This window comes from Loxodonta africana, chromosome 11 (genome assembly GCF_030014295.1).
Source record: "Loxodonta africana isolate mLoxAfr1 chromosome 11, mLoxAfr1.hap2, whole genome shotgun sequence".
In the NCBI taxonomy this organism is placed as follows: Eukaryota; Metazoa; Chordata; class Mammalia; order Proboscidea; family Elephantidae; genus Loxodonta; species Loxodonta africana.
Window position 1 is genome coordinate 19,842,217 of NC_087352.1, and position 25,759 is coordinate 19,867,975.

A 25,759-nucleotide genomic window follows, 5' to 3' on the forward strand; every position below is an offset into this window, starting at 1 on the left:
GGCTGGCAGTTTTTCTCCTTCAGTGCTCTGTATATGTCATCCCATTGCCTTCTTGCCTGCATGGTTTCTGCTGAGTAGTCTGAACTTATTGATTCTCCCTTGTAGGAGACCTTTCTTTTATCCCTGGCTGGTTTTTAAATTTTCTCTTTATTTTTGGTTTCGGCAAGTTTGATGACTATATGTCTTGGTGTTTTTCTTTTTGGATCAATCTTAAATGGGGTTCGATGAGCATCTTGGATAGATATCCTTTCGTCTTTCATGATATCAGGGAAGTTTTCTGCCAGCAGATCTTCAACTATTTTCTCTGTGTTTTCTGTCCTCCCTCCCTGTTCTGGGACTCCAATCACACGCAAGTTATCCTTCTTGATAGAGTCCCACATGATTCTTAGGGTTTCCTCATTTTTTTTAATTATCTGATTTTTTTCCAGGTATGTTGGTGTTAATTCCCTGGTCCTCCAGATTTCCCACTCTGCATTCTAATTGCTCGAGTCTGCTCCTCTGACTTGCTATTGCATTGTCTAATTCTGTAATTTTATTGTTAATCTTCTGGATTTCTGAATGCTGTCTCTCTATGGATTCTTGAAACCTATTAATTTTTCCACTATGTTCTTGAATAATCTTTTTTAGTTCTTCAACTGCTTTATCAGTGTGTTCCTTGGCTTTTTCTGTAGCTTGCCTCATTTCATTTCTGAGGTCATCCCAGATGTCTTGAAGCATTCTGTAAATTAGTTTTTTATAGTCTGTATCTGGCAATTCCAAGATTGTATCTTCATTTGGGAAAGATATTGATTCTTTAGTTTGGGGGGTTGTAGAAGCAGTCATGGTCTGTGAATTTTATTTCTTCATGTAGATTCAACTTACTGTCTAGAGTTTTTTCACTTCAGCCTGAGGATTCCTTTTAGTATTCTTGTTGGGCACATCTGCTAGTGACAAATTCTGTTTTTGTCTGTCTGGGAATGTCCTAATTTCTCTTTCATTTTTGAAGGATACTTTTGCCGCATATTGATTATTGATTGACAGTACTTTGAATATATCATCTCACTGCCTGCTGTCCCCATGTTTTCTGACATCGGCTGTTACTGACAATCCATAGTACATGATGAGTTGCTTCTGTCTCTGTTCAAGAACATCTTTAGCATTCAACAATTTGACTATGATATTTCTAGGTGTGGAAGTCTTTTGAGTTTACCCTACTTAGAGTTCGCTGAGGTTCTTGGATATATAGATTTTAAATCAAATTTGGGAAGTCTCAGGCCATCATTTCTTCAGATAGTGTTTCTGCCCCTTTCTCTTACTCATCTCCTTCTGAGATTTCTATTATGCATACCTTGGTATGTTTGATGGTACCCCACAGGCCTCTTATTCATTCATTTTTCTTTTTCTCATCTAGATAACTTCAATTGATCTATCTTCAAGTTTGCCATTTTTTTCTTCTGATAGATCAAATCTGTTGACCTCCTCTAGTCAAGTCTTCATTTCAGTTATTGTACTTTTCAAGTCCAGAATTTCTATTTGGTTTAGTTCCATAATTCATATCTCTTTGTTAATAGTTTCTATTGGGCAAGACACTGTCATATTTTCTTTTAGTTCCTTTATATATGGTTTCCTTGAATTCTTTGAACATGTTTTAAATAACTGATTTAAAAGTCTTTGCCTCGTAAGACCGATGTCTGGGCTTCCTTGGGTACAATTTCTACTGACTTCTTTTGTTCCTGTGTATGGGTCATACTTTTTTCTTTACATGCTTCCTAATTTGTTGAAAGCTGGAGAGTTTAAATATCAGTTCTCAAAATCAGATTCTACCTCTCCCCAGGGTTTTTTTTCATTTGTGACTTTTCTGAAAAAAACTTTGTAAAATCTTGTATTCTGCCTTGTGTTTGGCCACTTTCTCCACTTGGCTAGCTCCTGGACAGAGATTTCCTTAAATGTCTGGAACTGTTGTCTCTCAATCTTTTCCAGACTTTTTTTATATGTGTTACAACATGCCTTTACCACTCCTAGGTTGTTTATAACTCTGCCTTAGCTTTCATTTCCTGTTTGTGCAGAGCCTCCAGGTTAGCCAGAGGTGAGACATGAGGGCCTTTTCAGGTCTTTCCTGAGACCGTGGATAGCCCTGAGTTGCACACAGCCCTGAGCCGTGCACAGGTGTACATATGTGCATGGCCTTCTAGATACCCAGGAATGTCACAGCTTTTCAAATCCTGCCATGGGTATCTCATTCTCCACTTTTTCCTTTTAAGCTTTTTTGTTAGCCTATTGTTTGCCCCAACTGCTATCATTGCCTTAGGCAGCTTTGATGTTAAACAATTGCTTCTGATTTCTTTCCACAAACACTACCAGAGAAAAGGCTGTTCACACAGTTCACGCAGGTGATCTCCAAGTCAGGTCAATAAAGTCAGTCTTGCAAGTGGGGTCTTACAGAAAACCATGAGACAGTTCAAATAATGATAATTAGCTTCATTTTACTTGGATCCACAATCAACACCCAAGGAAGCAGCAGTCAAGAAATTTAACACTTTAAAGAGGTCTGTGCAGATTTTCCCAGATGCTCTTCGTATAGCTGCAAGCCTTCAAGTTAATGTACAGAGTTCTGAAAAAGTTGATTCTGACAATTTTTTGCCATTGTTCTAGTTCCTTTTACAGAGAGGATTTTCAGAGGTCCTTACTCCACCATTTTAGCTGATACTACTTCCTCGATTTAACATTGGGGGTTCATACCCTTCAAAATTATTTTTTAAATATGTGAAATTTTTACATTATTCCTACTCAGCATATCCTATAGGTCAATGCCTATCATTACATAGATATTTTCCTCATTTTTTAAGGATGGCATAGGACTCCAATGTATGTATGCTTTGTGGTTTGTTCAACTAATCCACTATTGATGGGTAAGACAAATTTCCATTCTCTTGCTATTGCTAATAATGCCACAAGGAATTATCCTCGTGCATGTGTTCCAATTTGGGGAAGTGTATTTTCAGGGTAGATTCCTAGGTATGAAATTGCTGAGGCAAAAGGTAAATGCACGATATCCTCGAATTCCTCTGAATCAGAGCTGACCGTGTCACCAACAATATACAACTACTTCACCAAGAGTGCACTAATATAAACTTTGGGTTTCTGCCAAACTGACCTAAGAAATGTGGCTTTAATTTACATTTTACTTCTTATGAGCAAAGGTGTACATCTTTTCATATGTTGAGAAATTTCCTAAAATTTTACTTTGAATGGTCAATTTTATAGATTTATTTTTCTTCTCAAAATTTAAAAGCTCTTCACATTAGGCTATTGGCCCTTTGTGATAATGGAGTAAAATATGTGATAGTGAAATAAAAGGAACAAACAAAATTTCTGAATGTTTTATTTTGTTTTAAACTCCATGTTATGTAGCACGGTGTACAATTTTTTCTTCTTCAGTCTCATGTGTTGGCTTTGTACAGTCACAATGTTGTGCCAACACCACCTCCATCTAACTCCAAAACATTTTCATCAACCCAGAAGAAAACCCCATACACATTAAGTAGACAGTCTCCACCCCTCCTCCTGCTCAGTGCCTGGCAACCACCAGTTTGCTTTCTGTCTCTATGGCTTTACCTATTCTGGACATTTGATATAAATGGAATCAAACATTATATGGCCTTTTATATCTGAGTTCTTTCACGGAGGATAATGTTCTGAGGTCCATCCACGTTGTAGCATGTATCAGTACTTCATTCCTTCTTATGGCTGAATATTTCACTGTATGTATAGACCACAAGGAGCCCTGGTGGCACAGTGCTTAAGTGCTCAGCTGCTAACCAAAAGGTCGGCAGTTCAAACCCACCAGCCACTCTGTGAAAGATGTGGCAGTCTGCTTCAGTAAAGATTACAGCCTTGGAAACCCTGAGGATGTTCTACTCTGTCCTCTAGGGTTGCTATGAGTTCAAATCAACTTGAGGCAATGGTTTTTGTTTTGATTTTGGTTATAGACCACATTTTGTTTATCCGTTCATCCATGAACATCTGAGTTTTATCAACTTTTTGGCTATCGTAAATAGTGATGCTATATAAGCTGCTGCCGTAGAGTCAATTCCAACTGATAGCAACCCTACAGAACAGAGTAGAGCTGCCCCATAAGATTTCCAAGGCTGAAGTCTTTATGAAAGCAGACTGCCATGTCTTTCTTCCCTGGAGTGACTGGTGGGTTCAAACCACTGACCTTTTGGTTAGCATCTGAGGGCTTAACTACTGTGCCACCAGGGCTCCTTGCTGCTACATAAATATTCATATGCAAGTATTTATTTGAGTGCCTAATTTCATTCCATCAGGAACCTAGGAACATGCTGCATCATATGGTAATTCTATGTCTACCTTTTGAGGAACCACCAAACTATTTTCCACAGCTGCTAAACCATTTTACATTTTCCACCAGCAATGTCCAAGTGTTCCAATTTCTACAAAGTCATTCTTAATACTAGTTTGTTCTCAGGCATTTTAGAAAATGCTAAAAAGAGAGGAAATGTGTGTAATGCACAATGATGTTATCATTATTAACTCAAAGCTCCTCTCTGACACAGAATTTGACAGATACATGAACACACCTCGTGTAACCCCAAGTCCTTTTTTCTTACTCTGTCTCATTTTTTGCTTGCTTTCAAATATTTAATGTAAACCTTTTATCAATTTGGATGCATCAGAGAAACAAAGTTCTAGAAAAATGTCAGCTTCTATTTGTGATGGATTATCACAGTTTGCAGAAATACTACACATGACAGCAAAACCAAGGAGAGGAAAGTTATGTGGTATAATTCTTCAGAGTTCTGATTAACAAGTCAAATTATATATTACAAAATATTTTGATTCATAATAAAATAGAATATTTCTACTTATTCTAAATCATGTTACTCAATATTCTATGTCTTTTCTGGGAATTTATTGAACCATGAAAGTTATAGTTCTTCCTGTGATTAAAAAATAAATACAAAAAATAAATAAATAAATACATAAAGTCCATGTTATACAGCACAGTCTACAACATAACTCCTACAAACCTTTGTCAGTACTCAACTTATCTTTTTTTTGTATGATTTTTTTTCCATATATCCAAAAAACATTGTAATTGCACAGTGAAAACGTCTAATATTTGTAGAATATCCTCTGAAATTCTTTCTAGACAATTAGGCTAAAACCTTTATAAAATTTTCTTCTATACATATGTTTTCAAGTTTACTTAATTACTCAAATCTAAAATGCCATCAAACATAACAATCCATTTATCTATCTTCCTAGAAGAATAAAAAGCCTGGCAATTAAACTGATGTTCCAATTTAAGACATGGTAGGATGTGGAGAAATCAATCCATGAAATAAAAAAGTAAAAAAATTCACCCCGGATGCTTCTGCCACATTTATTGCATTCATAAAATCTGATGAGTAAATTCTGTTTCTATTTTTAAGAGCTTTTTTTAAATGCTTAGTGATAGCCAACCCTCCACAGCAAGCATTTCCAGTGACGATAATCAAGAATTTCTGCAATGTTGGAGTTCAGTGATGTAGAACTGAGATATGATTCCCTAAGGCTTTGTACTTTCGTTGAATCTAGAGATTATTCCCTTGTCTGAGAATAGGGGCTCTCTGCTTTGTGAGTTAGAGGAGAATTAAGTTCTGATTTTTAAATTAAGGATTTTAGACAATCACTGCATTTGTGGCATTTCTTTCCTGCTTTGCAAAGAGTTTTTGGCCAATGGCAGATAGTAACTGCATCCATCAGATTCTCTCTTGAATGAAGTACCTAATTTATAATATGTGTAGTAGATTGAACTGTGTCCCCAAAAACTGTGTGTCAACTTGATTAGGCCATGCGTGGTTGTCCTCCATTTTGTAATTTTCCTATGTGTTATAAATCATGATCTCTGCCTGTGGTTAAAGAGAATCAGGGTGGGATGTTAACACCCTTGCTCATGCCACATCCCTGATCCAATGTAAAGGGAGTTTCCCTGGGGTGTGGCCTGCACCACCTTTTATCTTAAAAGAGATAAAAGGAAAGGGAAGCAAGCAGAGAGTTGGTGACCTCATACTACCAAGAAAGCAGTGCCGGGAGCAGAGCGCATCCTTTGGATCCAAGGTTCCTGCAGAGAAGCTCCTAGTCCAGGGGAAGATTGATGAGAAGGTCCTTCCCCCAGAGCCGACAGCAAGAGAAAGCCTTCCCCCTGGAGCTGACACCCTGAATTTGGACTTCTAGCCTACTAGACTGTGAGAAAATTTCTCTTTGTTAAAGCCATCCACTTGTGGTATTTCTGTTACAGCAGCACTAGATGACTAAGACAATATGTCACTTTCCAAACAAGGATTTCCGTATTCCCTGTTTCAAGAGCATTTATCGACTCTCTGAGTTCACGGATGATTAGTGAGCTTTGAAATCTAGGTGAAGGCTTCACCACATACATTATAGGCTTTACTCCTATGAGTCTGCAGACAGAAGGAAGATAGGCATTAATTGGGAAGACTTTACCACATTCACTGCATCTGTTGAATATCCTTCCCGTATAAGATGTTTAAAAGAGTCGTACTTTCTGGAGAAGGACTCTTATGATCACAGCATTCATGAGATGTTTTATGTACAATGGGATGTGACCTTTCTGGGTTTTCCCACATTGATTTCATCTGTAGGGTCCCTCTCCTGAATGAATATCCTAACATACAAAAATGTGATTTCAAGAACAATGATTTCCCACATGCATTACATCCATGAGTAAACTCAAAAAACCCATCCGTAGGTACTGCCTCCTAAATGCATAACCTCTGACTTTAAAATGAAGCCTTTTCACTATCACTGGATTTATAATTCTCTCTTGGTGAGACTCCTATGGTATAATGAAGGATGCCTTCAGATGGAAGACTTACCACTATTACTGCAGCTATAACGTTTCTTTTCTGTAGGAGTTCCAGAAGGTTCTATCACAATCACACCATTCATGGTATTTCTATTCTATATGAGTTCACTAAAGTGCAGTCAGCTGTGACTAATGGAAAAAAAAAAAAAAAGCTTTCTCATATGCTCACATTCATTGCACACAGGGTTTTCCTCCAGTATGTTGAGTTTGCTGATGATTAATAAGAGCTGACCTCCGAAAGAAGGCTTTTTGACATTCGTTGCATCCATAGGGCCTCTCTCCTGTGTGAGTTCTCCGGTGACCAATGAGAGTTGACAAAGTAGTGAAAGCTTTCTTACAATCACAGCATTTATATGGCTTCTCTCCTGTATGAATTCTCTGATGTACAGTAAGATAGGATTTAGCTGTAAAGGCTCTATCACACGCACTGCATTTGAAGGGTTTCTCACCTGTGTGAGTTCTCTGATGTATAATGAGAGTTGACTTACAGGACAAAACCTTCCCACATTCACTGCAACCGTAAGATTTCACCCTTGCATGACAAGTTTGCAGATGGTTAGTGAGACCTGACTTCTGGATGAAAGTTTGCTGACATTCATTGCATCCATAGGGCCTCTCTCCCGTGTGAGTTCGCTGATGAATAATGAGGTGTGCTTTAGTGGAGAAGGCTTTTTTGCAATTAGAGCATTCATACGGTTTCTCTCCTGTATGAATTCTCTCGTGTACAATGAGATGTGCCTTTGATGTGAAGGCTTTATCACATTCACTGCATTTGTAAGGTCTCTCTCCAGAATGAGCTCTCTGGTGTACAAGAAGTTTTGACTTCCAGGGGAAAACTTTGCCACATTCACCGCATCTATGGGGATTCCCTACTGAATGATGAGTTTTCTTATGATTAGTGAGGTCCGACTTCTCGATGAAAGCTTGTTGACATTCACTGCATCCATAGGGTCTCTCTCCTGTGTGAATTCGCTGATGAATCATGAGCTGCGCCTTTTTTGAGAAGGCTTTCTCACAACCCAGGCATTCATATGGTTTCTCTCCTGTGTGAGTTCTCTGATGGGCAGTGAGATGTGTCCTAACCATGAAGGCTTTATCACATACTCTGCATCTGAAAGGTCTCTCTCCTGAGTGAGTTCTCTGATGTAACATAAGTTTTGACTTCCAAGGGAAAGCTTTCTCACATTTACTGCAGCCATAGGATTTCCCTTCTCTGTGACGAGTTTTTTGATGATAAATGAGTGCTGACTTTGTAATGAAGGCTTTTTGACACTGACTGCATCCATACGGTCTCTCTCCTGTATGAGTTCGCTGATGAGTAATAATCTGCAACTTACTGGAATAGGCTCTCCTACGATCGCAGCTTTCATGGGGTTTCTTTCCTTCACGAGTTCTCTGAGGCATCGCTGTTAGTGACTTACAAGCGTTCACTGCACATTCATTACGTCCATACAATTTCTTTCCTAACAGAGTTGTTTGATAATCAGTGAGTTCTGATTTCTGGATGTGGGCCAGCATCCCTGCAATGGAATAAGCTAGATAACAAGAAGAGGTCTAAAAGAAAATATTTTTTTCATTTACTCTAAAGAATATTATTGAGACAACTGGTGAAATTTGAATAACCTCTGTAGATAACAGTATTGTATCACTGTCAATTTTCTGATTTTGACAACTAATTCCAGTTGTGCAAAATAATATCTTTGTTTTTAAGAAATCACACAAGTATTTAGGGATAATGACTTTAGAAAAACAACATTTATCTGTGGGTGTATAAATAGATAAAATATGATAAAGCAAATATGGTAAGATATTAACATTCAGGGATTCTGGAAGAAGAATGGACAGGAAATTTGTGTATCGCTTTTGGAACTTTTTACTTTAGTCTATTTAGAAGAAGCCCTGGTAACACAGTGGTTAAGCGCTTGGCTGCTAACTGAAAGGTCAGTTGTTTGAACCCACAAGCTGCCCCACAGGAGAAGATGTGGCAGTCTGCTTCTGTAAAGACTATAGCCTTTGGAATCCTATGGAGCATTTCTACTGTGTCCTAGAGGGCAGCTATGATTCAGAATTGACTCAATGGCGATGAGTTTGAGGGTTTTTGTTGTTGTTAAGCTATTTAGAAATAAACATTTTCAAAAATAGAAAAGGAAAAAAAAGGAAGATGTTTACGAAAAGATATACTCAGTTATATTCTTAGGGGCACTACTTATAATGGCCTGAATGTACAAGGGATAAATAATTTGTGTTATAATCACACAATAGGACCCCACACAGGTCTCTTTATCCAGGTGCTGGATGCACAGTGTGCTGACCGTAAAAATCCACAGTGCTGGTGGCTCAGTGGTTAAGAGCTCAGGCTGCTAACCAAAAGGTCACCAGTTGGAATTCACCATCTGCTCCTTGGAAACCCTGTGGGGCAGTTCTACTCTGTCCTATAGGGTTGCTATGAGTTGGAATTGACTCAACGGCAACCAGTTTGGGATTTTTTTCAGTACTATATAAAAGATTTGTATGCTTTTCTGCATGAATGTACCTTATTTGTATTTATGTTTGTTATGGATCGAATTGTGTTCCCCCTAAATATGTGTTGGAATCCTAACCCCTATACCTATTGATGTAATCCCATTTGCAAATATAATTTTCTTTGTTATGTTAATGAGGCTCTACCATTAAGGAGCCCTGATAGTGTAAGAGGGAGCCCTGATTAAGCCCTTGGCTGCTAACCAAAAGGTCAATGGTTCGAACCCATCAGCCACTCTGTGCAAGATGTGGCAGTCTACTTCTGTAGAGATTACAGCCTTGGAAACCCCATAAAAAACCAAAAAACCAAACCCAGTGCCATCGAGTCGATTCTGACTCATAGCGACCCTATACGACAAAGTAGAGCTGCCCCACAGAGTTTCCAAGGAGCGCCTGGCAGGTTTGAACTGCCAACCCTTTGGTTAGCAGCCGTAGCACTTAACACTACACCACCCTATAAGGCAGCTCTATTCTGACCCATAGGGTTGCTATGAGTCAGAATCAACTCAACTTGCACTGGACATGTTATCAAGCTAGAGGAGGACATCGTGTTTGGTGAAATGTACAGGGCCAATGAGGGTGTGGGGAACCCTCAGTGAGATGGACTGGCACAATAGCCACCACAATGGACTCGAACATGCTGGTGACTGAGGATGGCACAGGACTGGGCAGCATTTCATTCTGTTGTACATAAGGTCACCATGAGTCAGAAGTCAACTCAACAGCAGCTGAGAACAATAAACACTGACCAATTATTGATCAATGTTGGTCACTAGTTCAATCAATACTTAGTGAGCACATACTATGTGCTGGGTAAGAGCTCAGCACCAGAGAGAAATGGCAGGGAAAAGCAGAAATGGTCCCTGACCTTAAGCAGCTCACAGTACAACTGGGGTGTACACTTGAATGGAATCAATGAATAGTGCCTGTAATCAGTGCTGCTAAGGATGAAGTTATGGCTCTGAAAGGGCACAGGGCAAGAGGATTTGACCTAGTCAGGGAAAGCTTTCAGAAAATGACTGAAAATGGCATCTCAAGGATGAGGCGGGGAGAAGCACGTGAAGATGGTGGTTAGGAGAAGAATCATCCAAGCAGCCTGAAAAACCATGTATAAAATCTGGAGGTGAAGGAGCACAACACACCTAGAGCATTAAAGGAGGCCAGAGGAGCCAGAGCCCTGAAAGCCAGAGAAGAGAAGGAGGGGGAGAAGGAAGAAGCACCATTCCAGTGAGTTTTACATTTATCTTAAGAGATATGGGGAAGGAGCCCTGGTGGCACAGCAGTTAAGGCCTTGGCTGCTAACCAAAAAGTTGGCAATTAAAATCCACCCACCAGCTCCATAGGATAAGACCTGACGACCCGCTTTCATAAAGATTAGGACCTAGGAAACCCTACAGGGCAGTTCTACACTGTCACATGGAGTCACTGAGTCGAAAGTTCACTCGATGGCACCCAATAACAACAGAAATGGAAGGCTACAAACGATGGAGGGGCAAAGGAGCATTAAGATGAGATCTATATTGTTCCAATCTAAAATAACTACAGGTTCAGTAACAGGATCCTAAGTTGGGATTTATGAAAAATACCAAGCTCAGTGTCTGGCTAGTCATACTGGACCTAGAGAGAAGAGCCCTCCCCCCATTTTCTGGACTGAGATTTTTTTATTAAGAACAAATATTTCCACATTCTCTAGTCTACCTCCACCTCCCCTCGCTAATGCTAAAAATTAATTTTAAGTATTTGCATACTTATTATTTTCCAGATTTTGTTGTAAACATTAACATATTTTAAAACACCTAATCCTTATAACAACCCTATGAGGTAAGTACTGTTGTTGTTAGGTGCCATCGAGTCTATTTTTGACTCAGAGCGACCTCATGTGACTGAGTGGAACTGCCCCGTAGGGTTTTCTTGGCTGTAATTTTTACAGGAGCTGATTGCCAGGTCTTTCTCCCATGGAGCCACTGGGTGGGTCCAACTGCCAAAGTCTTGGTTAGCAACTGAGTGTTTAACCATTGTGCCAACAGGGCTCCTTATTACCCCCGATTTATAGATAGGAATATTGAGGCCCAGGGAGAGTAAGCACATTGCCCAAGGCTACCTAGCATGTAAGGGAAGTGGCAGGACTCAAAGACGGTGTAATACAGGACTCATACTCTTAACAGCTGGGCTCTACTGTCTCTCAGCTCTGAAAAAGGGGCAGAGGAACAGGTGAAGAGTGATCTTTATTGGGACCATGAAGACACGGTGGATGGTAACAGGGGCCTGTGAGGCAGGCTTAGCCACGTGCTGCATTTACTTCATCAGGGTGTCCAGAATTGATGGGTGCCTTAGGCATCGTTCCCTGGACCTCAGGGCAGGACTGGGGAGCCCATTCTGGGTTCCTGATCCACCTTTATAGGGAATATAAGAGGACTTGTTAAAGGTATAGCAGGAAATGTGGCCTCTTATATGGCAAGGAAAGGAGCGGAATCTGAGAACTGGGTTGCAGCTGGGAGGGGAGAAGGGAAAGGAGGTAGGGCATCATTCTCTCTCTGCAGTGGAGTGCATCAGCGCTAACACCATGCTGTTGAAGTGGGGGATGCAGAGTTGAGGCAGGACATATTTACTCAGATCAAATCTCCTGGGGGGGTACAGGGCTTGTTGTAAATGCAGAGTCCAAGATCCCACATAATCACAATTCTGATTTGGTTAAGTCGTATTCAGCCATGAAATGTGGATTTTTAACATGTTTCATGTTATCCTGACACAGGGAGTCCAGAGTATACCCTGACAACCTGTACCCATTGCTGTCAAGTTGATTCCGACTCAAATGTGACCCTATAGGACAGAGAGCTGCCCCATAGGGTTTCCAAGGCTGTAATCTTGACAGAAGCAGACTGCCACATCTTTCTCGTTGAGTGACTGGTGGGTTCAAACCGCCAGCCTTTCAGCTAGCAGCCAAGCTCTTAATCACAGTGCCACCAGGGCTCCTTATTTGGAAAAGAGAGTTCTGCAATATGTTCTTACCCTCCAGCTGTCATCATAGATGGCTCCCTCTCTTCACTGAAGTTCTAAGGTCTTCCCTGGACACTCTAAAAGAGCAACCCCTACCTTTCTCTATCCTTACCATACTTGTTTTTCTTTACTGCCCTTATCACTGTTGTTGTTGGGTGCTAGTGAGTTGTTTTTGACTCACAGCGACTCCACATGACAGAGCAGAACTACCCCTTAGGGTTTTCTTGGCTGTAATCTTTACAGAAGCAGACTGCCAGGTCTTTCTACTGCAGAGCCTCTGAGTGGGTTCGAACCACTCACCTTTCAATTAGCAGCCAAGCACTTAACTGTTTGCTCCGCCAGGGCTTCTTGTTGTTGTGGGCCATGGAGTTGACTGCAACTCATAGCGACACTATTGGACAGAGTAGACATGGCTTCCTAGGCTGCAATCTTTACAGGAGCAGATTGCCAGGTCTCTTCTCCCCTGCAGTGGCTGGTGGGTTTGAACCTCCAACATTTTGTTTAACAGATGATCGCTTAATCATTGCGCCACCAGGACTCCTTAGCTGACATTAATTCTCCGTATAACTGTTTGTTTACTTCTTATTTCTTCCGCTATGCATAAGAGTAAGCTTCATTAGGGCAAACACTTTGCTATGTGCTAGGGAACAATTTAAGTATATAAAACACCAAGGAATTTAGACTGCAGGTACTAAGATGGGCCCATCAAAAAATAAAGCCACACAATGTACAAATGAGGTAGCATTTGTAACATAGGTTACTCAAGCAATTTTTAGAAAAGTACTTTAAATTCTCCTTTCCATCATACTATTATTTGAACGGAAAATCAGAGAATTTTAGATCATATCTTTCTCTCCACCCTAATGCTAATAAGAGCCTTCACCCTAATATTTACGCCTGATTCAACTAATAAAAAGGTTTGCATGCTCTAACACCGTCCCCATTGGCTGAAATGTAAAAATCTTACACTTAAATATGATCTAGCTAAATACTGTCAGGGGTGGGGACTTTTTGGATAACTTTAGTTAACTGCTTTATTCCTGGGACCTAGAAGAGTTACGGTACACGTAAGTGCTTAATGTATATAATTAATTAACTCAATGCAGAGATAATATGTATTGGACTTTTTGCTTCATAGGAAATTCCAAGAGTTTTTAGTAGCGTTCTTATCTTTCAACTATCCTTCCCACGGGTCTGTGTAAACCGAAGTGGTACTGTATGTGTGCAAACTCTCACCAATGAGGCTTCCAATACCGCCAATGTTCTCACTTTCAATACCTATGTAGTTTTCTATCATAAAAACTTTCCACCTATCTCATGTTTTTAAAATTTCTCCACTTAGAGAGCTTGCCATCTTCCTTCATTCTAATTCTTAGTTGACACAACCTGAAAAATTGGTGTGTAGATCTCAGCTGCTGTAAGATTATACATTTCTGTGCCCATGCATCTATTAAGGTACAGTGTCACTCTTAGTGCCGAAGTGCCTCAAACTTTCACAAAAGGTAAAGTGCTTCATGGATTATAATATTGGTTTATCTTATACTCCAAGCTTTATATTTACATTTAGCTAAGAAATTGCCTGCCTTCTCTGAAATGATCTCCCCTCATTTTTTTTTTTTCAAAGCCAGAGGCTGAAATAAAAAAGAGTAAAAATGTAGTTCTCATTCATGGATGGTAGGATGAATCATGACTGACACCATTTATTACTGTTCTGAACACTCATCCTGTGTCCCTCAACTTACTCTGCAGCAAGAACGGAATCTTAAAGAACCCCAATATGCTAAATAGATTACCACATATTTTTATTTCATTCTCGATTGCTCTTTTAGGTTGCTGTGTTGTTGTTAGTTGCCGTCAAGTTGAATCCAACTCATGGCAACCACAGGTGTGTGCAGAGGAGAACTGCTCCACAGGGTTTTCAAGGATGTAACTTTGTGGAAACAGATCACAGTGCCTCTGGGTGGATTCAAACTGCCAGCCTCACAACTAGTAGAGTAACTGTTTACACCCCGCAGAGATGCTCTTTTAGGTTAGGCTCAGTCAACTCACTAACACAAGGCGTGGTATCTACACTGTGCTAGGCCCCATTCTACACAACGTGGATGCAGCAGAGGAGGAAACAAACAAGATCTCTGTCCTCGTGAAGTTTCTGTTGTAATTCTTACATCCAGGCTCTTATAACCCAGTGCTTACATTTAGGAACTTGCATTCCAGCTTTTTGGTTGTCCTGTGCTGTAGGATAGAACTAACACTCAGTGTTTGTAAAGTGTGTAAATAACCTAAGATCTTTAAGTATCACATAGACATTGCCAAAATCTCAATGAAAATATCTGGATTGTTCAAGAATTGAAAAAAAAAAAGATAGGTCAGATATTTTTATCACCTCAGTGCATGCACCCACAATACAAAGTAAGCAAGTGTTCCAACAGCTTTTTGTTTTCATTTTAAAAACTTCACTGCGCTGCCTTCTGGCTTACTTTGCTTCTGACCAGAACTCTGCTGTGTTCTACTCTTTGTTCTGTGAGTCAATCTCAAAATCCCGACTTCTCTAACACTGAACTGTAAGGATCAATCAGACCAATTCATCATGACTTCTCCTCCCCTCTGCTCCACTTCTGTTCTGACACCAGCTGCACATGGGCCTCTTCCCGACCCTAACCACAGAAGCTAGGTCAGATCTCGAATCTTAAAGGGCAGGCCCTCCAGATGCCCAAGTGTGTCCAAGACTTCAGATGCCATCTGCAAGCCTGGGAGTACCTATGACACCCACGCTTCTGACCTGCTGCCTACTATCTAGAGTTTCCGCTTGTAATGGATTGTGCCCCCCCAAAATATGCGTCAAATTAGCTAGGCCACTTGTGTTGTCCTCCATTTTGTTGTTCCCCTATGTGTTACAAATCACAATCTCTGCCTGTGGTTAAAGAGGATTAGAGTGGGATGTAACACCCTTGCTCAGGCCACACCCCTGATCCACCATAAAGGCTGTTTCCCTGGGATGTGGGAAATGGAAGCAAGCAGAGAGATGGGAACCTCATATCACCAAGACAGCAATGCCAGGAGCAGAGCGCATCCTTTGGACCTGAGGTTCCTGCGTTGAGATGCTCCCAGCTCAAGGGAAGACTGATGAATAACAAGGACCTTCCTCTAGAGCTGACAGAGAGAGAAGGCCTTCCCCTGGAGCTGATGCCCTGAATTCAGACTTCTAGCCTACTGGACTGTGAGAGAATAAACTTCTCTTTGTTAAAGCCATTCACTTGTGGTATTTCTGTTATAGCAGCACTAAATGACTAAGACACCCCTGTACTCTTCAGGATGCCAGCCCTAAGCTCAGGAATCCCCCTCACTTCTGACCTACTGGCTTTGATAATTTGCTAGAATTTAAAAAAGCACATACTTGCTATTGTAACTTTTATTAGAGCAAAAAAAAAAAAAAAAGATACAAACATAGAGACGCATAGGGCAATGTCTGGGGAAGGTTACCAATGCAAGGCTTGCATGTCACCCTCACAAGTGCACTGATGTCTATCATAAACCAAAAAATCCACAGAGCTCCTGGTCCAGAGCCTTTACTGGGGAATTATTTTGTAGACATGATTGACTGAACCATTCCCCCACCCCTACTCACAAAGTTAAATGATATCATGCAGTGGTATTTCTGCCCTGGCAAGCCCCCACGTGAGCCACCTCATCAGCATAAGCCCTCAAGTATGGTGTGAAGGCTTCATCAAAGACACTTCAATCGCTGTGGAAATCCCACTGTTTTGCAGGTTATCTCTCAGGAACTGAGGACACAGACCAAATTCTCTGGGTAAAGTTAAATTTATTATCCCACAATATGTCACTTCTCGTACTGCTTTTAAGGTTGTCTTTTATCACTTTCAAGAGTTAGATTTTGATGTGCCTTGGGTGGTTTTCTTCTACTTGGGGGTCTGTCTTCCTTGGATTCGTGTGTTTATAGTTTACATCAAATTTGAAACAGCTTCAGCCACTGTTTTTTTCTGTCCCATCATTTCAATCCTCTCCTTCTAGGACTGCAATTACATTTATGTTAGATTGCTTGATATTGTTCCACAGCTCATTGAAGCACTGCTCATTTTTCCCCCATCTTTTTTCTCCCTTTGTTTCATTTTGGATACCTTCTACTAGTGTCTTCAAGTTCACTGACCATTTCTTCTGTGCTGTCTAATCTGTTATAATCTGTCCACTGTATTTTTCATGTCTAAAAGCTGACCAGGGCTTTTTATATCTTTCATGTCTCACTATATCAAGCTCATACTTTACCGTCTTGAACATATGGAATATAATAGCTGTTTGAACACCCTTGTCTACTAATGTTATTGTGTGTCATTGCTGGGTCTCTTCCTATTAACTTTTCTTCATGTTATGGGTCATATTTTGCTGCCTCTTTGTATGCCTGGGTAAGTTTTGAGTGGATGCCAGACACTATGTATTTTTTATATTACTCGGTGCTGGATTGATTTTTATTTCTTTAAATATTATTGGGCTTTGTTTTAGGAAGAACTTAAATTTCTTGGGAACAGTTTGAACCCTTAGAGGCTTGCATTCATGCTTTGTTAGGTGGGTCCTGGGCAGCCTTTAGCCTAAACCTGATTTGACCCAACCACCGTGGCAATGGAAACGCTGGTGGTGTAGTGGTTAAGTGCTACGGCTACTAACCAAAATGTCAGCAGTTCAAATCCACCAGGCGCTCCTTGTAAACTCTATGGGGTTTTTTCCCCAGCCTGGTAGTTTCATCACAAATATGTGTTGATTACAACTTACGTAGACTTGCGAGGAAACTATAAAAAATAAATTTTAAAACCAAACCTGTGGCCATCAAGTCAATTACAACTCATACCGACCCTTCAGGACAGAGCACAACTGCCCCACAGGGTTTCCAAGGAGTAGCTGGTAGATTTGAACTACCAACCTTTTGGTTAGCAGCCATAGCTCTTAACCACTGTGCCACCAGGGCTCCATATACTCTATAGTCCTCTGGAACTTGCTCTCTTGCTTCCTGGGTACATCTCACACTTCTGATAGTTTTCTGCCCCAAGCATTTGAGCCATCATTGCCTCATAGAACTCTGTCTCAACTCAGGGAGACTGATGGGGTATGTCTGGGTTCCCCTTCCCTATGCTGAAGCCCAGAAACTCACTCCTGGCAATAACCTGGGGAAATCATAAAGCTCACTCATTTATTCTTTCTCAGGGGCTGGTTGCTATCCTGAGATCCTAATTGCCCAACATCTGAAAAGTTGACTATCATACTTTGTCAACTTTTTCAGTTGTTTAGAATGAGAAAGTATACAGGTTAAAAGCTTACTGTTAGGTGAACACTTGAGACTATGTTGGCATCTCCTGCCTGGAGGGGAGATGAGAGGGTAGAGGGGGTTAGAAGCTGGTGAAATGGACATGAAAAGAGAGAGTGGAGGGAAGGAGCGGGCTGTCTCATTAGGGGTAGAGCAATTGGGAGTATGTAGCAAGGTATATATAAGTTTTTGTGTGAGAGACTGACTTGGATTTGTAAACTTTCACTTAAAGCACAATAAATTTTTTCTTTTTTAAAAAAAGCTTATTATTAAAGAAAAAAAAGAGTTTGGAAATGGCTGTGAAAAATACTGCCCCGTATTTAGGTGCCTTATGGCATATTCATTCCATACTCAGAATTATGGTTTTATTAGGAAATTAGGAATTTATGCAATTCCAGAATGAATTTGTTTGCAACAATTTCAGCAACATAAATCTCAGGTTCCTTTAAGAGTCTTACAATAATTCTTGTCCAGTGCTGATAATTTCAAAAAGATTCCATATCTAACAATGACAGTGTAAGATTCACTGATTATAGCAAACAGTGTTAATGTATTGGGATCATAGTTACTGTAGATCATTATTTTTCTGGGAACATGCCTTTCCAAGTTTACTTAATAATTAGGTAGGGATTTATCACAATGTGAATTCTCTGAAACCCACTGAAATTGTTGTTTTAAGTGGAATACAGCCTCCCAACAATGTCCATGTCCCAATCCCCATACTTGTGAATATTTTACATTATATGGCAAAGAGGAATTAAGGTAGCAAGTGGAATTAACTGTTGTGGGACCATATAATTTATTTCTCAAGTTTCACAGGCTCACATATGGAAAGGAATTGGGCCTCAAGATAAATCAATACCCAAAGTTTCATACAAACCTGAGATGACTTGGATGAAGAGATTTGTGACTTTCGAATTTATAGCATTTAGAGGAGATTTTGGATTTTGAGTTAAAGCTGTAACAGGTTGAGACTTTTAGGGATATTGAGATATGTTTTAGGGATGTGAATATATTTTGAAAGTAGGATGGACATGAATCACTGGACGTCCAAGGACAGACTGGTAGACAGAATAGTGGCCTCCCAAAGATGTTCATATCCTAATCTCCAGACACTGTGAAAATAACGATTACATGGCAGGGGCCTTAAGGGAGCAGATGAAGTTGAGACTGCTAATCAGAAGATCTGAAGACAGATACATTATCCTAGATTATCCCTATGGGCCCAATGTAATCACAAAAGTCCCTAAATGAGGAAGAGGGAGGCAGAGTCAGTGTCACAGTGAGAAGAGACTCAATAGGTCATTGCTGACTTTGAAGATGGAAGGGGGCCTAATATTAGCCAATGAATGTGGGCAGCCTCTAGAAGATAGCAATGGTAAAGAAAGTGATTCTCTCCTAATGCCTCTGAAAAGAAATACAGTCATGCCTATAACTTTAGACTTTGGCCCAGTGAGACCCATTTTGGACTTCTTTCCTCTGTTAACTGTGACATAATAAGTTTGTATTGTTTTAAGCCACCGAACTCTTGGTAATTTGTTACAGCAGCAAATAAGAAACCAATACAGTTATATTTCCACATTCATTATATTCATAGTTTTTCATTACATAAAGTAATTCCTGGTTTCCGCAAAGATTACATTAATTGCAGAAGCCTTTTCCAGATTCTGAAGGTATAATAATGTGATATAAGAGCCAGATTGGTGGTAAAATTTCCATCATTTATTGTTTTCAGGCGTTTCTCTTTTCTGAGTTCTTCCACATTACACGAAAAGTTTTCCACATTTAGTGCTTGTAGATTTTCTTTTTCTATGATATGCAATGAGGTAAATTTTATCACTGCAAACACCATCACATGCTTTCCTAAGGGTTTCAACCTGGGAGAATTATTTGATAATAACTGAGATCTTACCTCCAGGCAAAGGCCCCCAAAACAGCTATATTTCTACCCAATATGGACTCACTGATGTTTAGTAAGTCTAACTTCTCACAGAAGTCTTATCCACAGCCACTACATCCATAGAGTTCCCATCCTAAATTAAGCCCTCTGACATATAAAGTGCAAGGGATTCATCCTAAAGGCCTTTCTACATTTCTGGTATCCAAGGTTTTTGCTCCTACACAACATCTGCAACATATAAAACATAATTTATTACTGAAGGTGCTGTCACAGTCACTGCATTTACAACGTTTACTCCCTTTGATGTTTCCCAATTATCTACCGAGGCCTGACTTCTTGGAAAAGACTGTTCCACAGTCACTACATTTCTACCCCCTATGGGCTCTCTGCAATTTAAGGGCTCAGTTCCTGGAGAAGACATTTCCACAGGCATGGTATTCATAGGGTTCTGTTCCTGTATGAGTTCACTCATGTAGAAAGGACTCCCTGAGGGAGGCTTTCCCATCTTCAGTGATTTTATCGCTTTCTCCCTTGTATGTGTTTCCTTATGTTTAACGAGGACTGACACATGGGCAAAAGTTTTGCCGCATTCACTACATCCATTCAGTCTCTCCCTGTTATGAGTTCGCTGATGTTGAATGAGTTTAGACTTGCTTCTAAAGGCTTTTTCACAATCACTACATTCATAAGGTCTCTCTCCTGTGTGAATTCTTTGATGCTTGGTCAGGTCTGACTTAAAAAAGAAGGTTCTTCTACACTCACTGCATTCATAAGGCTTCTCTCCTGTGTGGAGTCTCTGATGCGCGATGAGGTATGCCTTCTGGGAAAAGGCTTTCCCGCACTTATTGCATCCATAGAGTTTCTCTCCAGTATGAGACTGCTGATGTCTCTTGAGCCGACTCTTCCAAGTGAAGGCTTTTCCACATTCACTGCACATATACAGTTTCCCTCCCGTATGAGTTCTCTGATGTACCATGAGCTGTGACTTTCTGGGGAAAGTCTTCCCACATTCACTACATTCGTGCAATTTCTCTCCTACATACGTTTTATGATGGTCATTGGGCTGTGGCTTGATGTTACTGGGTTCACCACATCCATGGTATTTAATTCCACAAAAAGTTTTATCATGCTTCATGTGGACAGATAATTTCCCGTAACCACTAAACTCATCAGATTCCTTTCCTGTATATCTTCTATTCTGGACCACAAAACTTAAAGGAGGCTTCAAACTTTTATAATGCGAGTCAACCATACTGCCTCTTTGTGTTAAAGGAACAAGAATTTTGCTTAAATTGGAATTATTTGCAAGTGCATAACTTTGCTGACATCTTTCCAAACTTTTATTCTCGTTTTGGTTTTCTGAGTGACACTGCATGTGGTCAATCGCCCAAATTTCTTCTAGGAAAAAGAACAATGAAAACATCCATAATCATTTTAGAGGGAAAAAAGGGTACCACAATGCCATGGTTTGAACTGGGTCTTATAAGATCCCAGTCTAAAGAAATACACCCTATGGAAATGTCCCCTATGCTCTGTGGAAAAAAATAAATAATAATATAACAAGAAGAAAAAAAAACAGCTACTATAGGAACAATGATGGATGGTCTACAAAGAATATATATAACTTAAGCATCTTTACCAATAGGGCCTTGCAAAATGGAGAAAGAAGTAGAAATAAAAACAAATTACTCTCGGAAAGAACAAAAAATGATAGAAGACAATTTGATCTAAGATTGTAGAGGATGGATTCATTCATCCAATATTCATTTATTGAAAGGGTTTGTGCTTGGGACATTAAAGTGACTAATGTATTCTCTGTTTTCATTGAGCTGCTGTTCTAGATGGAAAAAACCATCAACAGGTAAACAAAGAAATAAGAAAAATACAGAATGTGAAAAACGGTATGAAGGAGGTGATACAGTAGTGGTAGGTCAATTTAGATAAATTATCCACAAGAGATGGAAAGTTGGGCTGACATCATAGGATACGAATGAGCACCATTATGTAAAGAACTATATGAAGTACAAAACAAGAAGAGGAACCATCCAATGCAAAAACACTGAGAGAGAAAAAACTTGGGCATGATCAAGAAATATAAGGCTGTTGGACCTGGAATATCCTGAGTGATGAAGTGGGAATAGTTAAGACTGGAAAGGTAGGCAGAATTGAGAACAAACAGATTCTACAAAAAGACTTTGGTAGAAATTGGTTTTATGCTAAGAACAATGACAGAAAGCCACTGAACATTTTTTGGCAGAAATACAAGATATTCTGAATTGATATTTCTGAAGGCCACATGACTGTATTATAGAGAATCAGAGATGAAATTGTAACAGAGAATACATGTGAGGCTATGGCAGAATTCAGGCAAGAGATAACAATAGCTTGTGTGTGACCACCATGGAGATGGAGAAACACAGGATATACTCAGGTGGAGGAAAAAGTACATAGGAAGGAAAAGATAAGATTCACTGTTAGAAAAAATATGGGGGGTAGTAAAAGGGAAGAATTAAGATAACTCCTAGGTATGTGGCTTAAGCATCTATGTAGGTGCTGGTGCCACTCAACATGATGAGGAAGATTAGGGGGATACATTCAGGCATGAGAAGAATCGAGTGCTCCATTTTGAGAAACATCGCGTTTGAGATGTTACTCTTGGATGGTATTTTCTTTCATTCCATGCGAATCTCTCTCAGAGTACAGTAATGTGGCAGTTCTTAAACTACAAAGGTCCAAGCAGAATTGCCTAGAAAGTCTTTCAAACTCCATATGCTCTGGTTCCTTTCATATCTAACAATAAAGGAACAGAAATTCAAGAGACAAAGCCTGAATAGCTCAAAAAAAATCCCAAAGAACCTACGCATATTCTGATTAAAAAGCAAAATAAAAATTAAAACAAAAATGAAACACAATAACACCAAATCTACATTCAAGAAAGACGTGACGAATGGATGCAAGTGATATCATCAGTGAATTACTATGCTGACAAAACTTGAGAAAGGAAAAAAAAAAATACAGATCTTTCTATATAACTAAAGAAACCTTATACCAACCAATAAAACAATACCATATAACATATTATCATGCCTCAGTTAGTGTGGTACGGATACAAAGCGGGGTAAGAATTAAGGAAAGAAGGAGTTCTAAGTACATACTGGGGTAGCCGAAAACTACTTCAAGGAGGTAAGAAAGAAAGTCAAAGTGAAAGAAGAAAGTACCTGCATGGAAAAATTACAACACTATGACATGCAGAGATACCAGCTCTCACATCACCTGATAATAACATAATGAAAAAGCTCTGGACACTAAAGCTCCAGGAGCTTCCGGGTTGGTGATAGATACCGATTCACCTGGGACGGTAGAGAGTCCCTTCTTGGGACATGGAAGTTGTGCACTGGGAACCCTCACAGATCTCGCCCCATATACCTCTTCATTTGCAGCCTTTTTTGCTATAATAAAACTATAATTGTACATATAGCAGTTTCCATGAGTTCTGTAAGTCATTCTAACAAATTATCGCACCCAAAGGAGTAGTGACAGCCAGCAGGTCACAAGTGAGGGGAGCCCTGGGAACCCCTGAGGTTACGGCTGGCATCCTGAAGGCGCAGTGGGAAAACAACAAATTTGTAGGCAGCAGGTAAGAAGTGAGGGTGCTATGGGGACTCACAAGGTTGTAGCTATCTTCTGAAGTCTCGAGTAGACTTTGCAGTCTGCAGGACTGCCCTTTAACTTGTGAGATCTGACCTAGCTCCAGGTGATTAGGAAGAGGAAGAAGTGCTGCATGTGCAGCTGGTGTCAGAACAGAAGCGGGACACTTGGTAACAAAAATATAAAGCACTGAATTGATCTTTAACAGTTTGATGTCAGAGACGTGGAATTTGATTTTTTCTCATTACTATCAGAGTGCAGAGAATTTAAATCTTTGGTACAGTGAGGTGAAGAATTATCGTACTCAACAAATTTAGTCTTTGTCCCTGGTTCGTAGGAGGTAAATTCTGAATTCTTATAATTTCCCAAGTGATTGAAATGTTTTTGTTATTTGCAGAGGGTTCAAGACAACACCTGACAGTTTATGGTAACAAGATGACTCAGGATGGAAACTGGCCACACCAGAAGGAACCGCCAGGGAGGAAATGGGGGCTGGAGATTCAGTTCAATGATGTGGCCAGTAATTCAGTCAACCATGCATATGTAATCAGACCTCAATAAAAACTCCAGACACTGAAGGTTGGATGAGCTTCCTGGTTAGTGGTGAACACCAATGCACCAGGAGAATTACACTTCCCTGAGAAATGGCAACTCCATGTTGTAGACCCTCCTAGACCTCGTTTTATGTGTCTCTTCTTTTGTATTCTTTTTGCTAAGATAAAATTGTACATTTTAAGTACAACACTTTCCTGAGTTCTATGAGTTATTCCAGTGAATTATTGAACCTGAGGGGGTACAAATGTGAAGTGTCAAAACTGAACTAAACTGGTATTAGAGGGATATATGAATATATTCAATGATGCGGAAAACAAACTATCTGGGAAAAAGAAGGATTCTAGTTTTTCATATACCAAAAAAAACAAATCCAGTGGCATTGAGTTGATTCCAACTCAATAGCGACCCTATAGGACAGAGTAGAACTGCCCCATTCGGTTTACAAGCAGCACCTGGTGGATTTGAACTGTGAACCTTCTGGTTAGCGGCTGTAGCTCTTAACCATTATGCCACCAGGGTTCAGAGGGCAGCTGTCCTGGAAGGTGACAAAATACAGAGGATTGGAGTGCAAATCAGACATTTGAAAGTGAAGCGTTGTGTTACAAAGAATGTGATTTGGCCTTTGTCTTTAGTTTCCTGAAAGACAGCCTTTGGAATTACTTGAGCAATCAAGGTGTCTTTGTTTTCTAAAACAGCCAGGCAACACTTAAACCAAAGAAAAAACCAAACCCACTGCAGGCAACACTTAGACATGTGTAAATGACTGGGAGCTCCAAAGACTACAACTGGCAACCAACCTCAGGAAGAGACAGGGACGTGACACAATCAATCACGCACATTTCACTGATTCAGTCAATGATGACTATGCAATAAGGTCAATAAAGACCCTTGGACATTGAAGTTCCTTTGACCTTCCAATCAATGATGCATGTCGGAGGGTCACACTTCTCTGGGGACATGACTCTGTGCCGAAAACCCCTCCCAGACCTCACGTGTGCATCTCTTCAAGTGCATCCATTTATAGTTATATTAGAATTGTTACAGTGAAGTTAGTCCTTTACAGGGTTCTGCGAATCATTCTAGTGAATTATGGAACTTAGACAGGGGCAGTAAGCCAGCAGGGGGTGGCACGTGCCAATTTGGCATCAGAAGAACTGAGTTATTTTAACTTGTGAAGACACAGCTCCGGGTGGCTGAGGGCCAAAGAAAAGGTACATGGGCAGCTGATCTAAGGGACAATGTCCTTTTAACTTGTAAGGTCTGACCTAACTCCAGGCAGTTAGGGTCAGAGAAAGAAAGTGAAAAGTGGGTGGCTGGTGTCAGAGATAATGGAGAAATAGGAAAACCAGGATATAAGTAATCTTCACATTTTGAGAACTGGACTTGTACTGATCTTCATTTACACAAATGTCAATTTGGAAGATTCCACCCGAGAACAGAGAGCTTAGGCCTACGAAGGAAGTAAATATCTAATACAAGAATTAAGCAGAAGACAAACAGAATATGTGAAGCAAGGGAAGCAGAGGGAGAAAGAATTGATAGAGGTGCCCCGAGAGATGAGGAGTGTAATTTTTATATGAACTAAGGCGAGGTGGATTGTCAGGAAGGGAAATTAACTCTTTCAAAAGAGGCAGGGATATGAACAGTGCTGAGTGGGAGGTTGTCTGCAGGAGTAGAGAGGGGGGATTTCATAGCAATAAACATGAAGAATAGGAAGCAAGACAGTCACAGAAGAAAAGGAGAAAATGTGAGGACATTGGGAAGAATGGAACCAGGCAAGAAATCAAGATCCTATATGAGACAGACTGCTGAGATTCAGGAGAGAGAAAAAAAGGCAGACAACATCCTTTAATAATAGGCAAGTAAAAACAGTCCTAATCAAGAACAGAGATGCTGAACGTACTGATTAGCACTTTGGGGTAGCAGCTGGTACAAGAAAAGGTCTCCAAACAACATT

The 25,759-nt window shown here is 40.1% G+C and overlaps 1 protein-coding gene across 7 annotated transcripts in view; it reads right to left on the minus strand.

The window, feature by feature from the left end:
* Window positions 1-499: 499 nt before the first annotated feature.
* Window positions 500-25,759, minus strand: part of LOC100668894 (zinc finger protein 84-like) — a 32,806-nt gene continuing 7,546 nt past the window's right edge. For 5 of the 7 annotated variants that reach the window (XM_023543393.2, XM_023543391.2, XM_023543394.2 and 2 more), the window contains one exon: window positions 500-8,391. In XM_023543393.2, coding sequence (XP_023399161.1) covers window positions 7,043-8,391 — 1,349 coding nt within the window. In that variant the 3' untranslated portion in view covers window positions 500-7,042. Of the gene's footprint in view, window positions 8,392-11,204; window positions 20,998-25,759 lie in introns of those variants that run through there. The other 2 variants (XM_023543396.2, XM_023543395.2) reach the window with 2 other exon arrangements.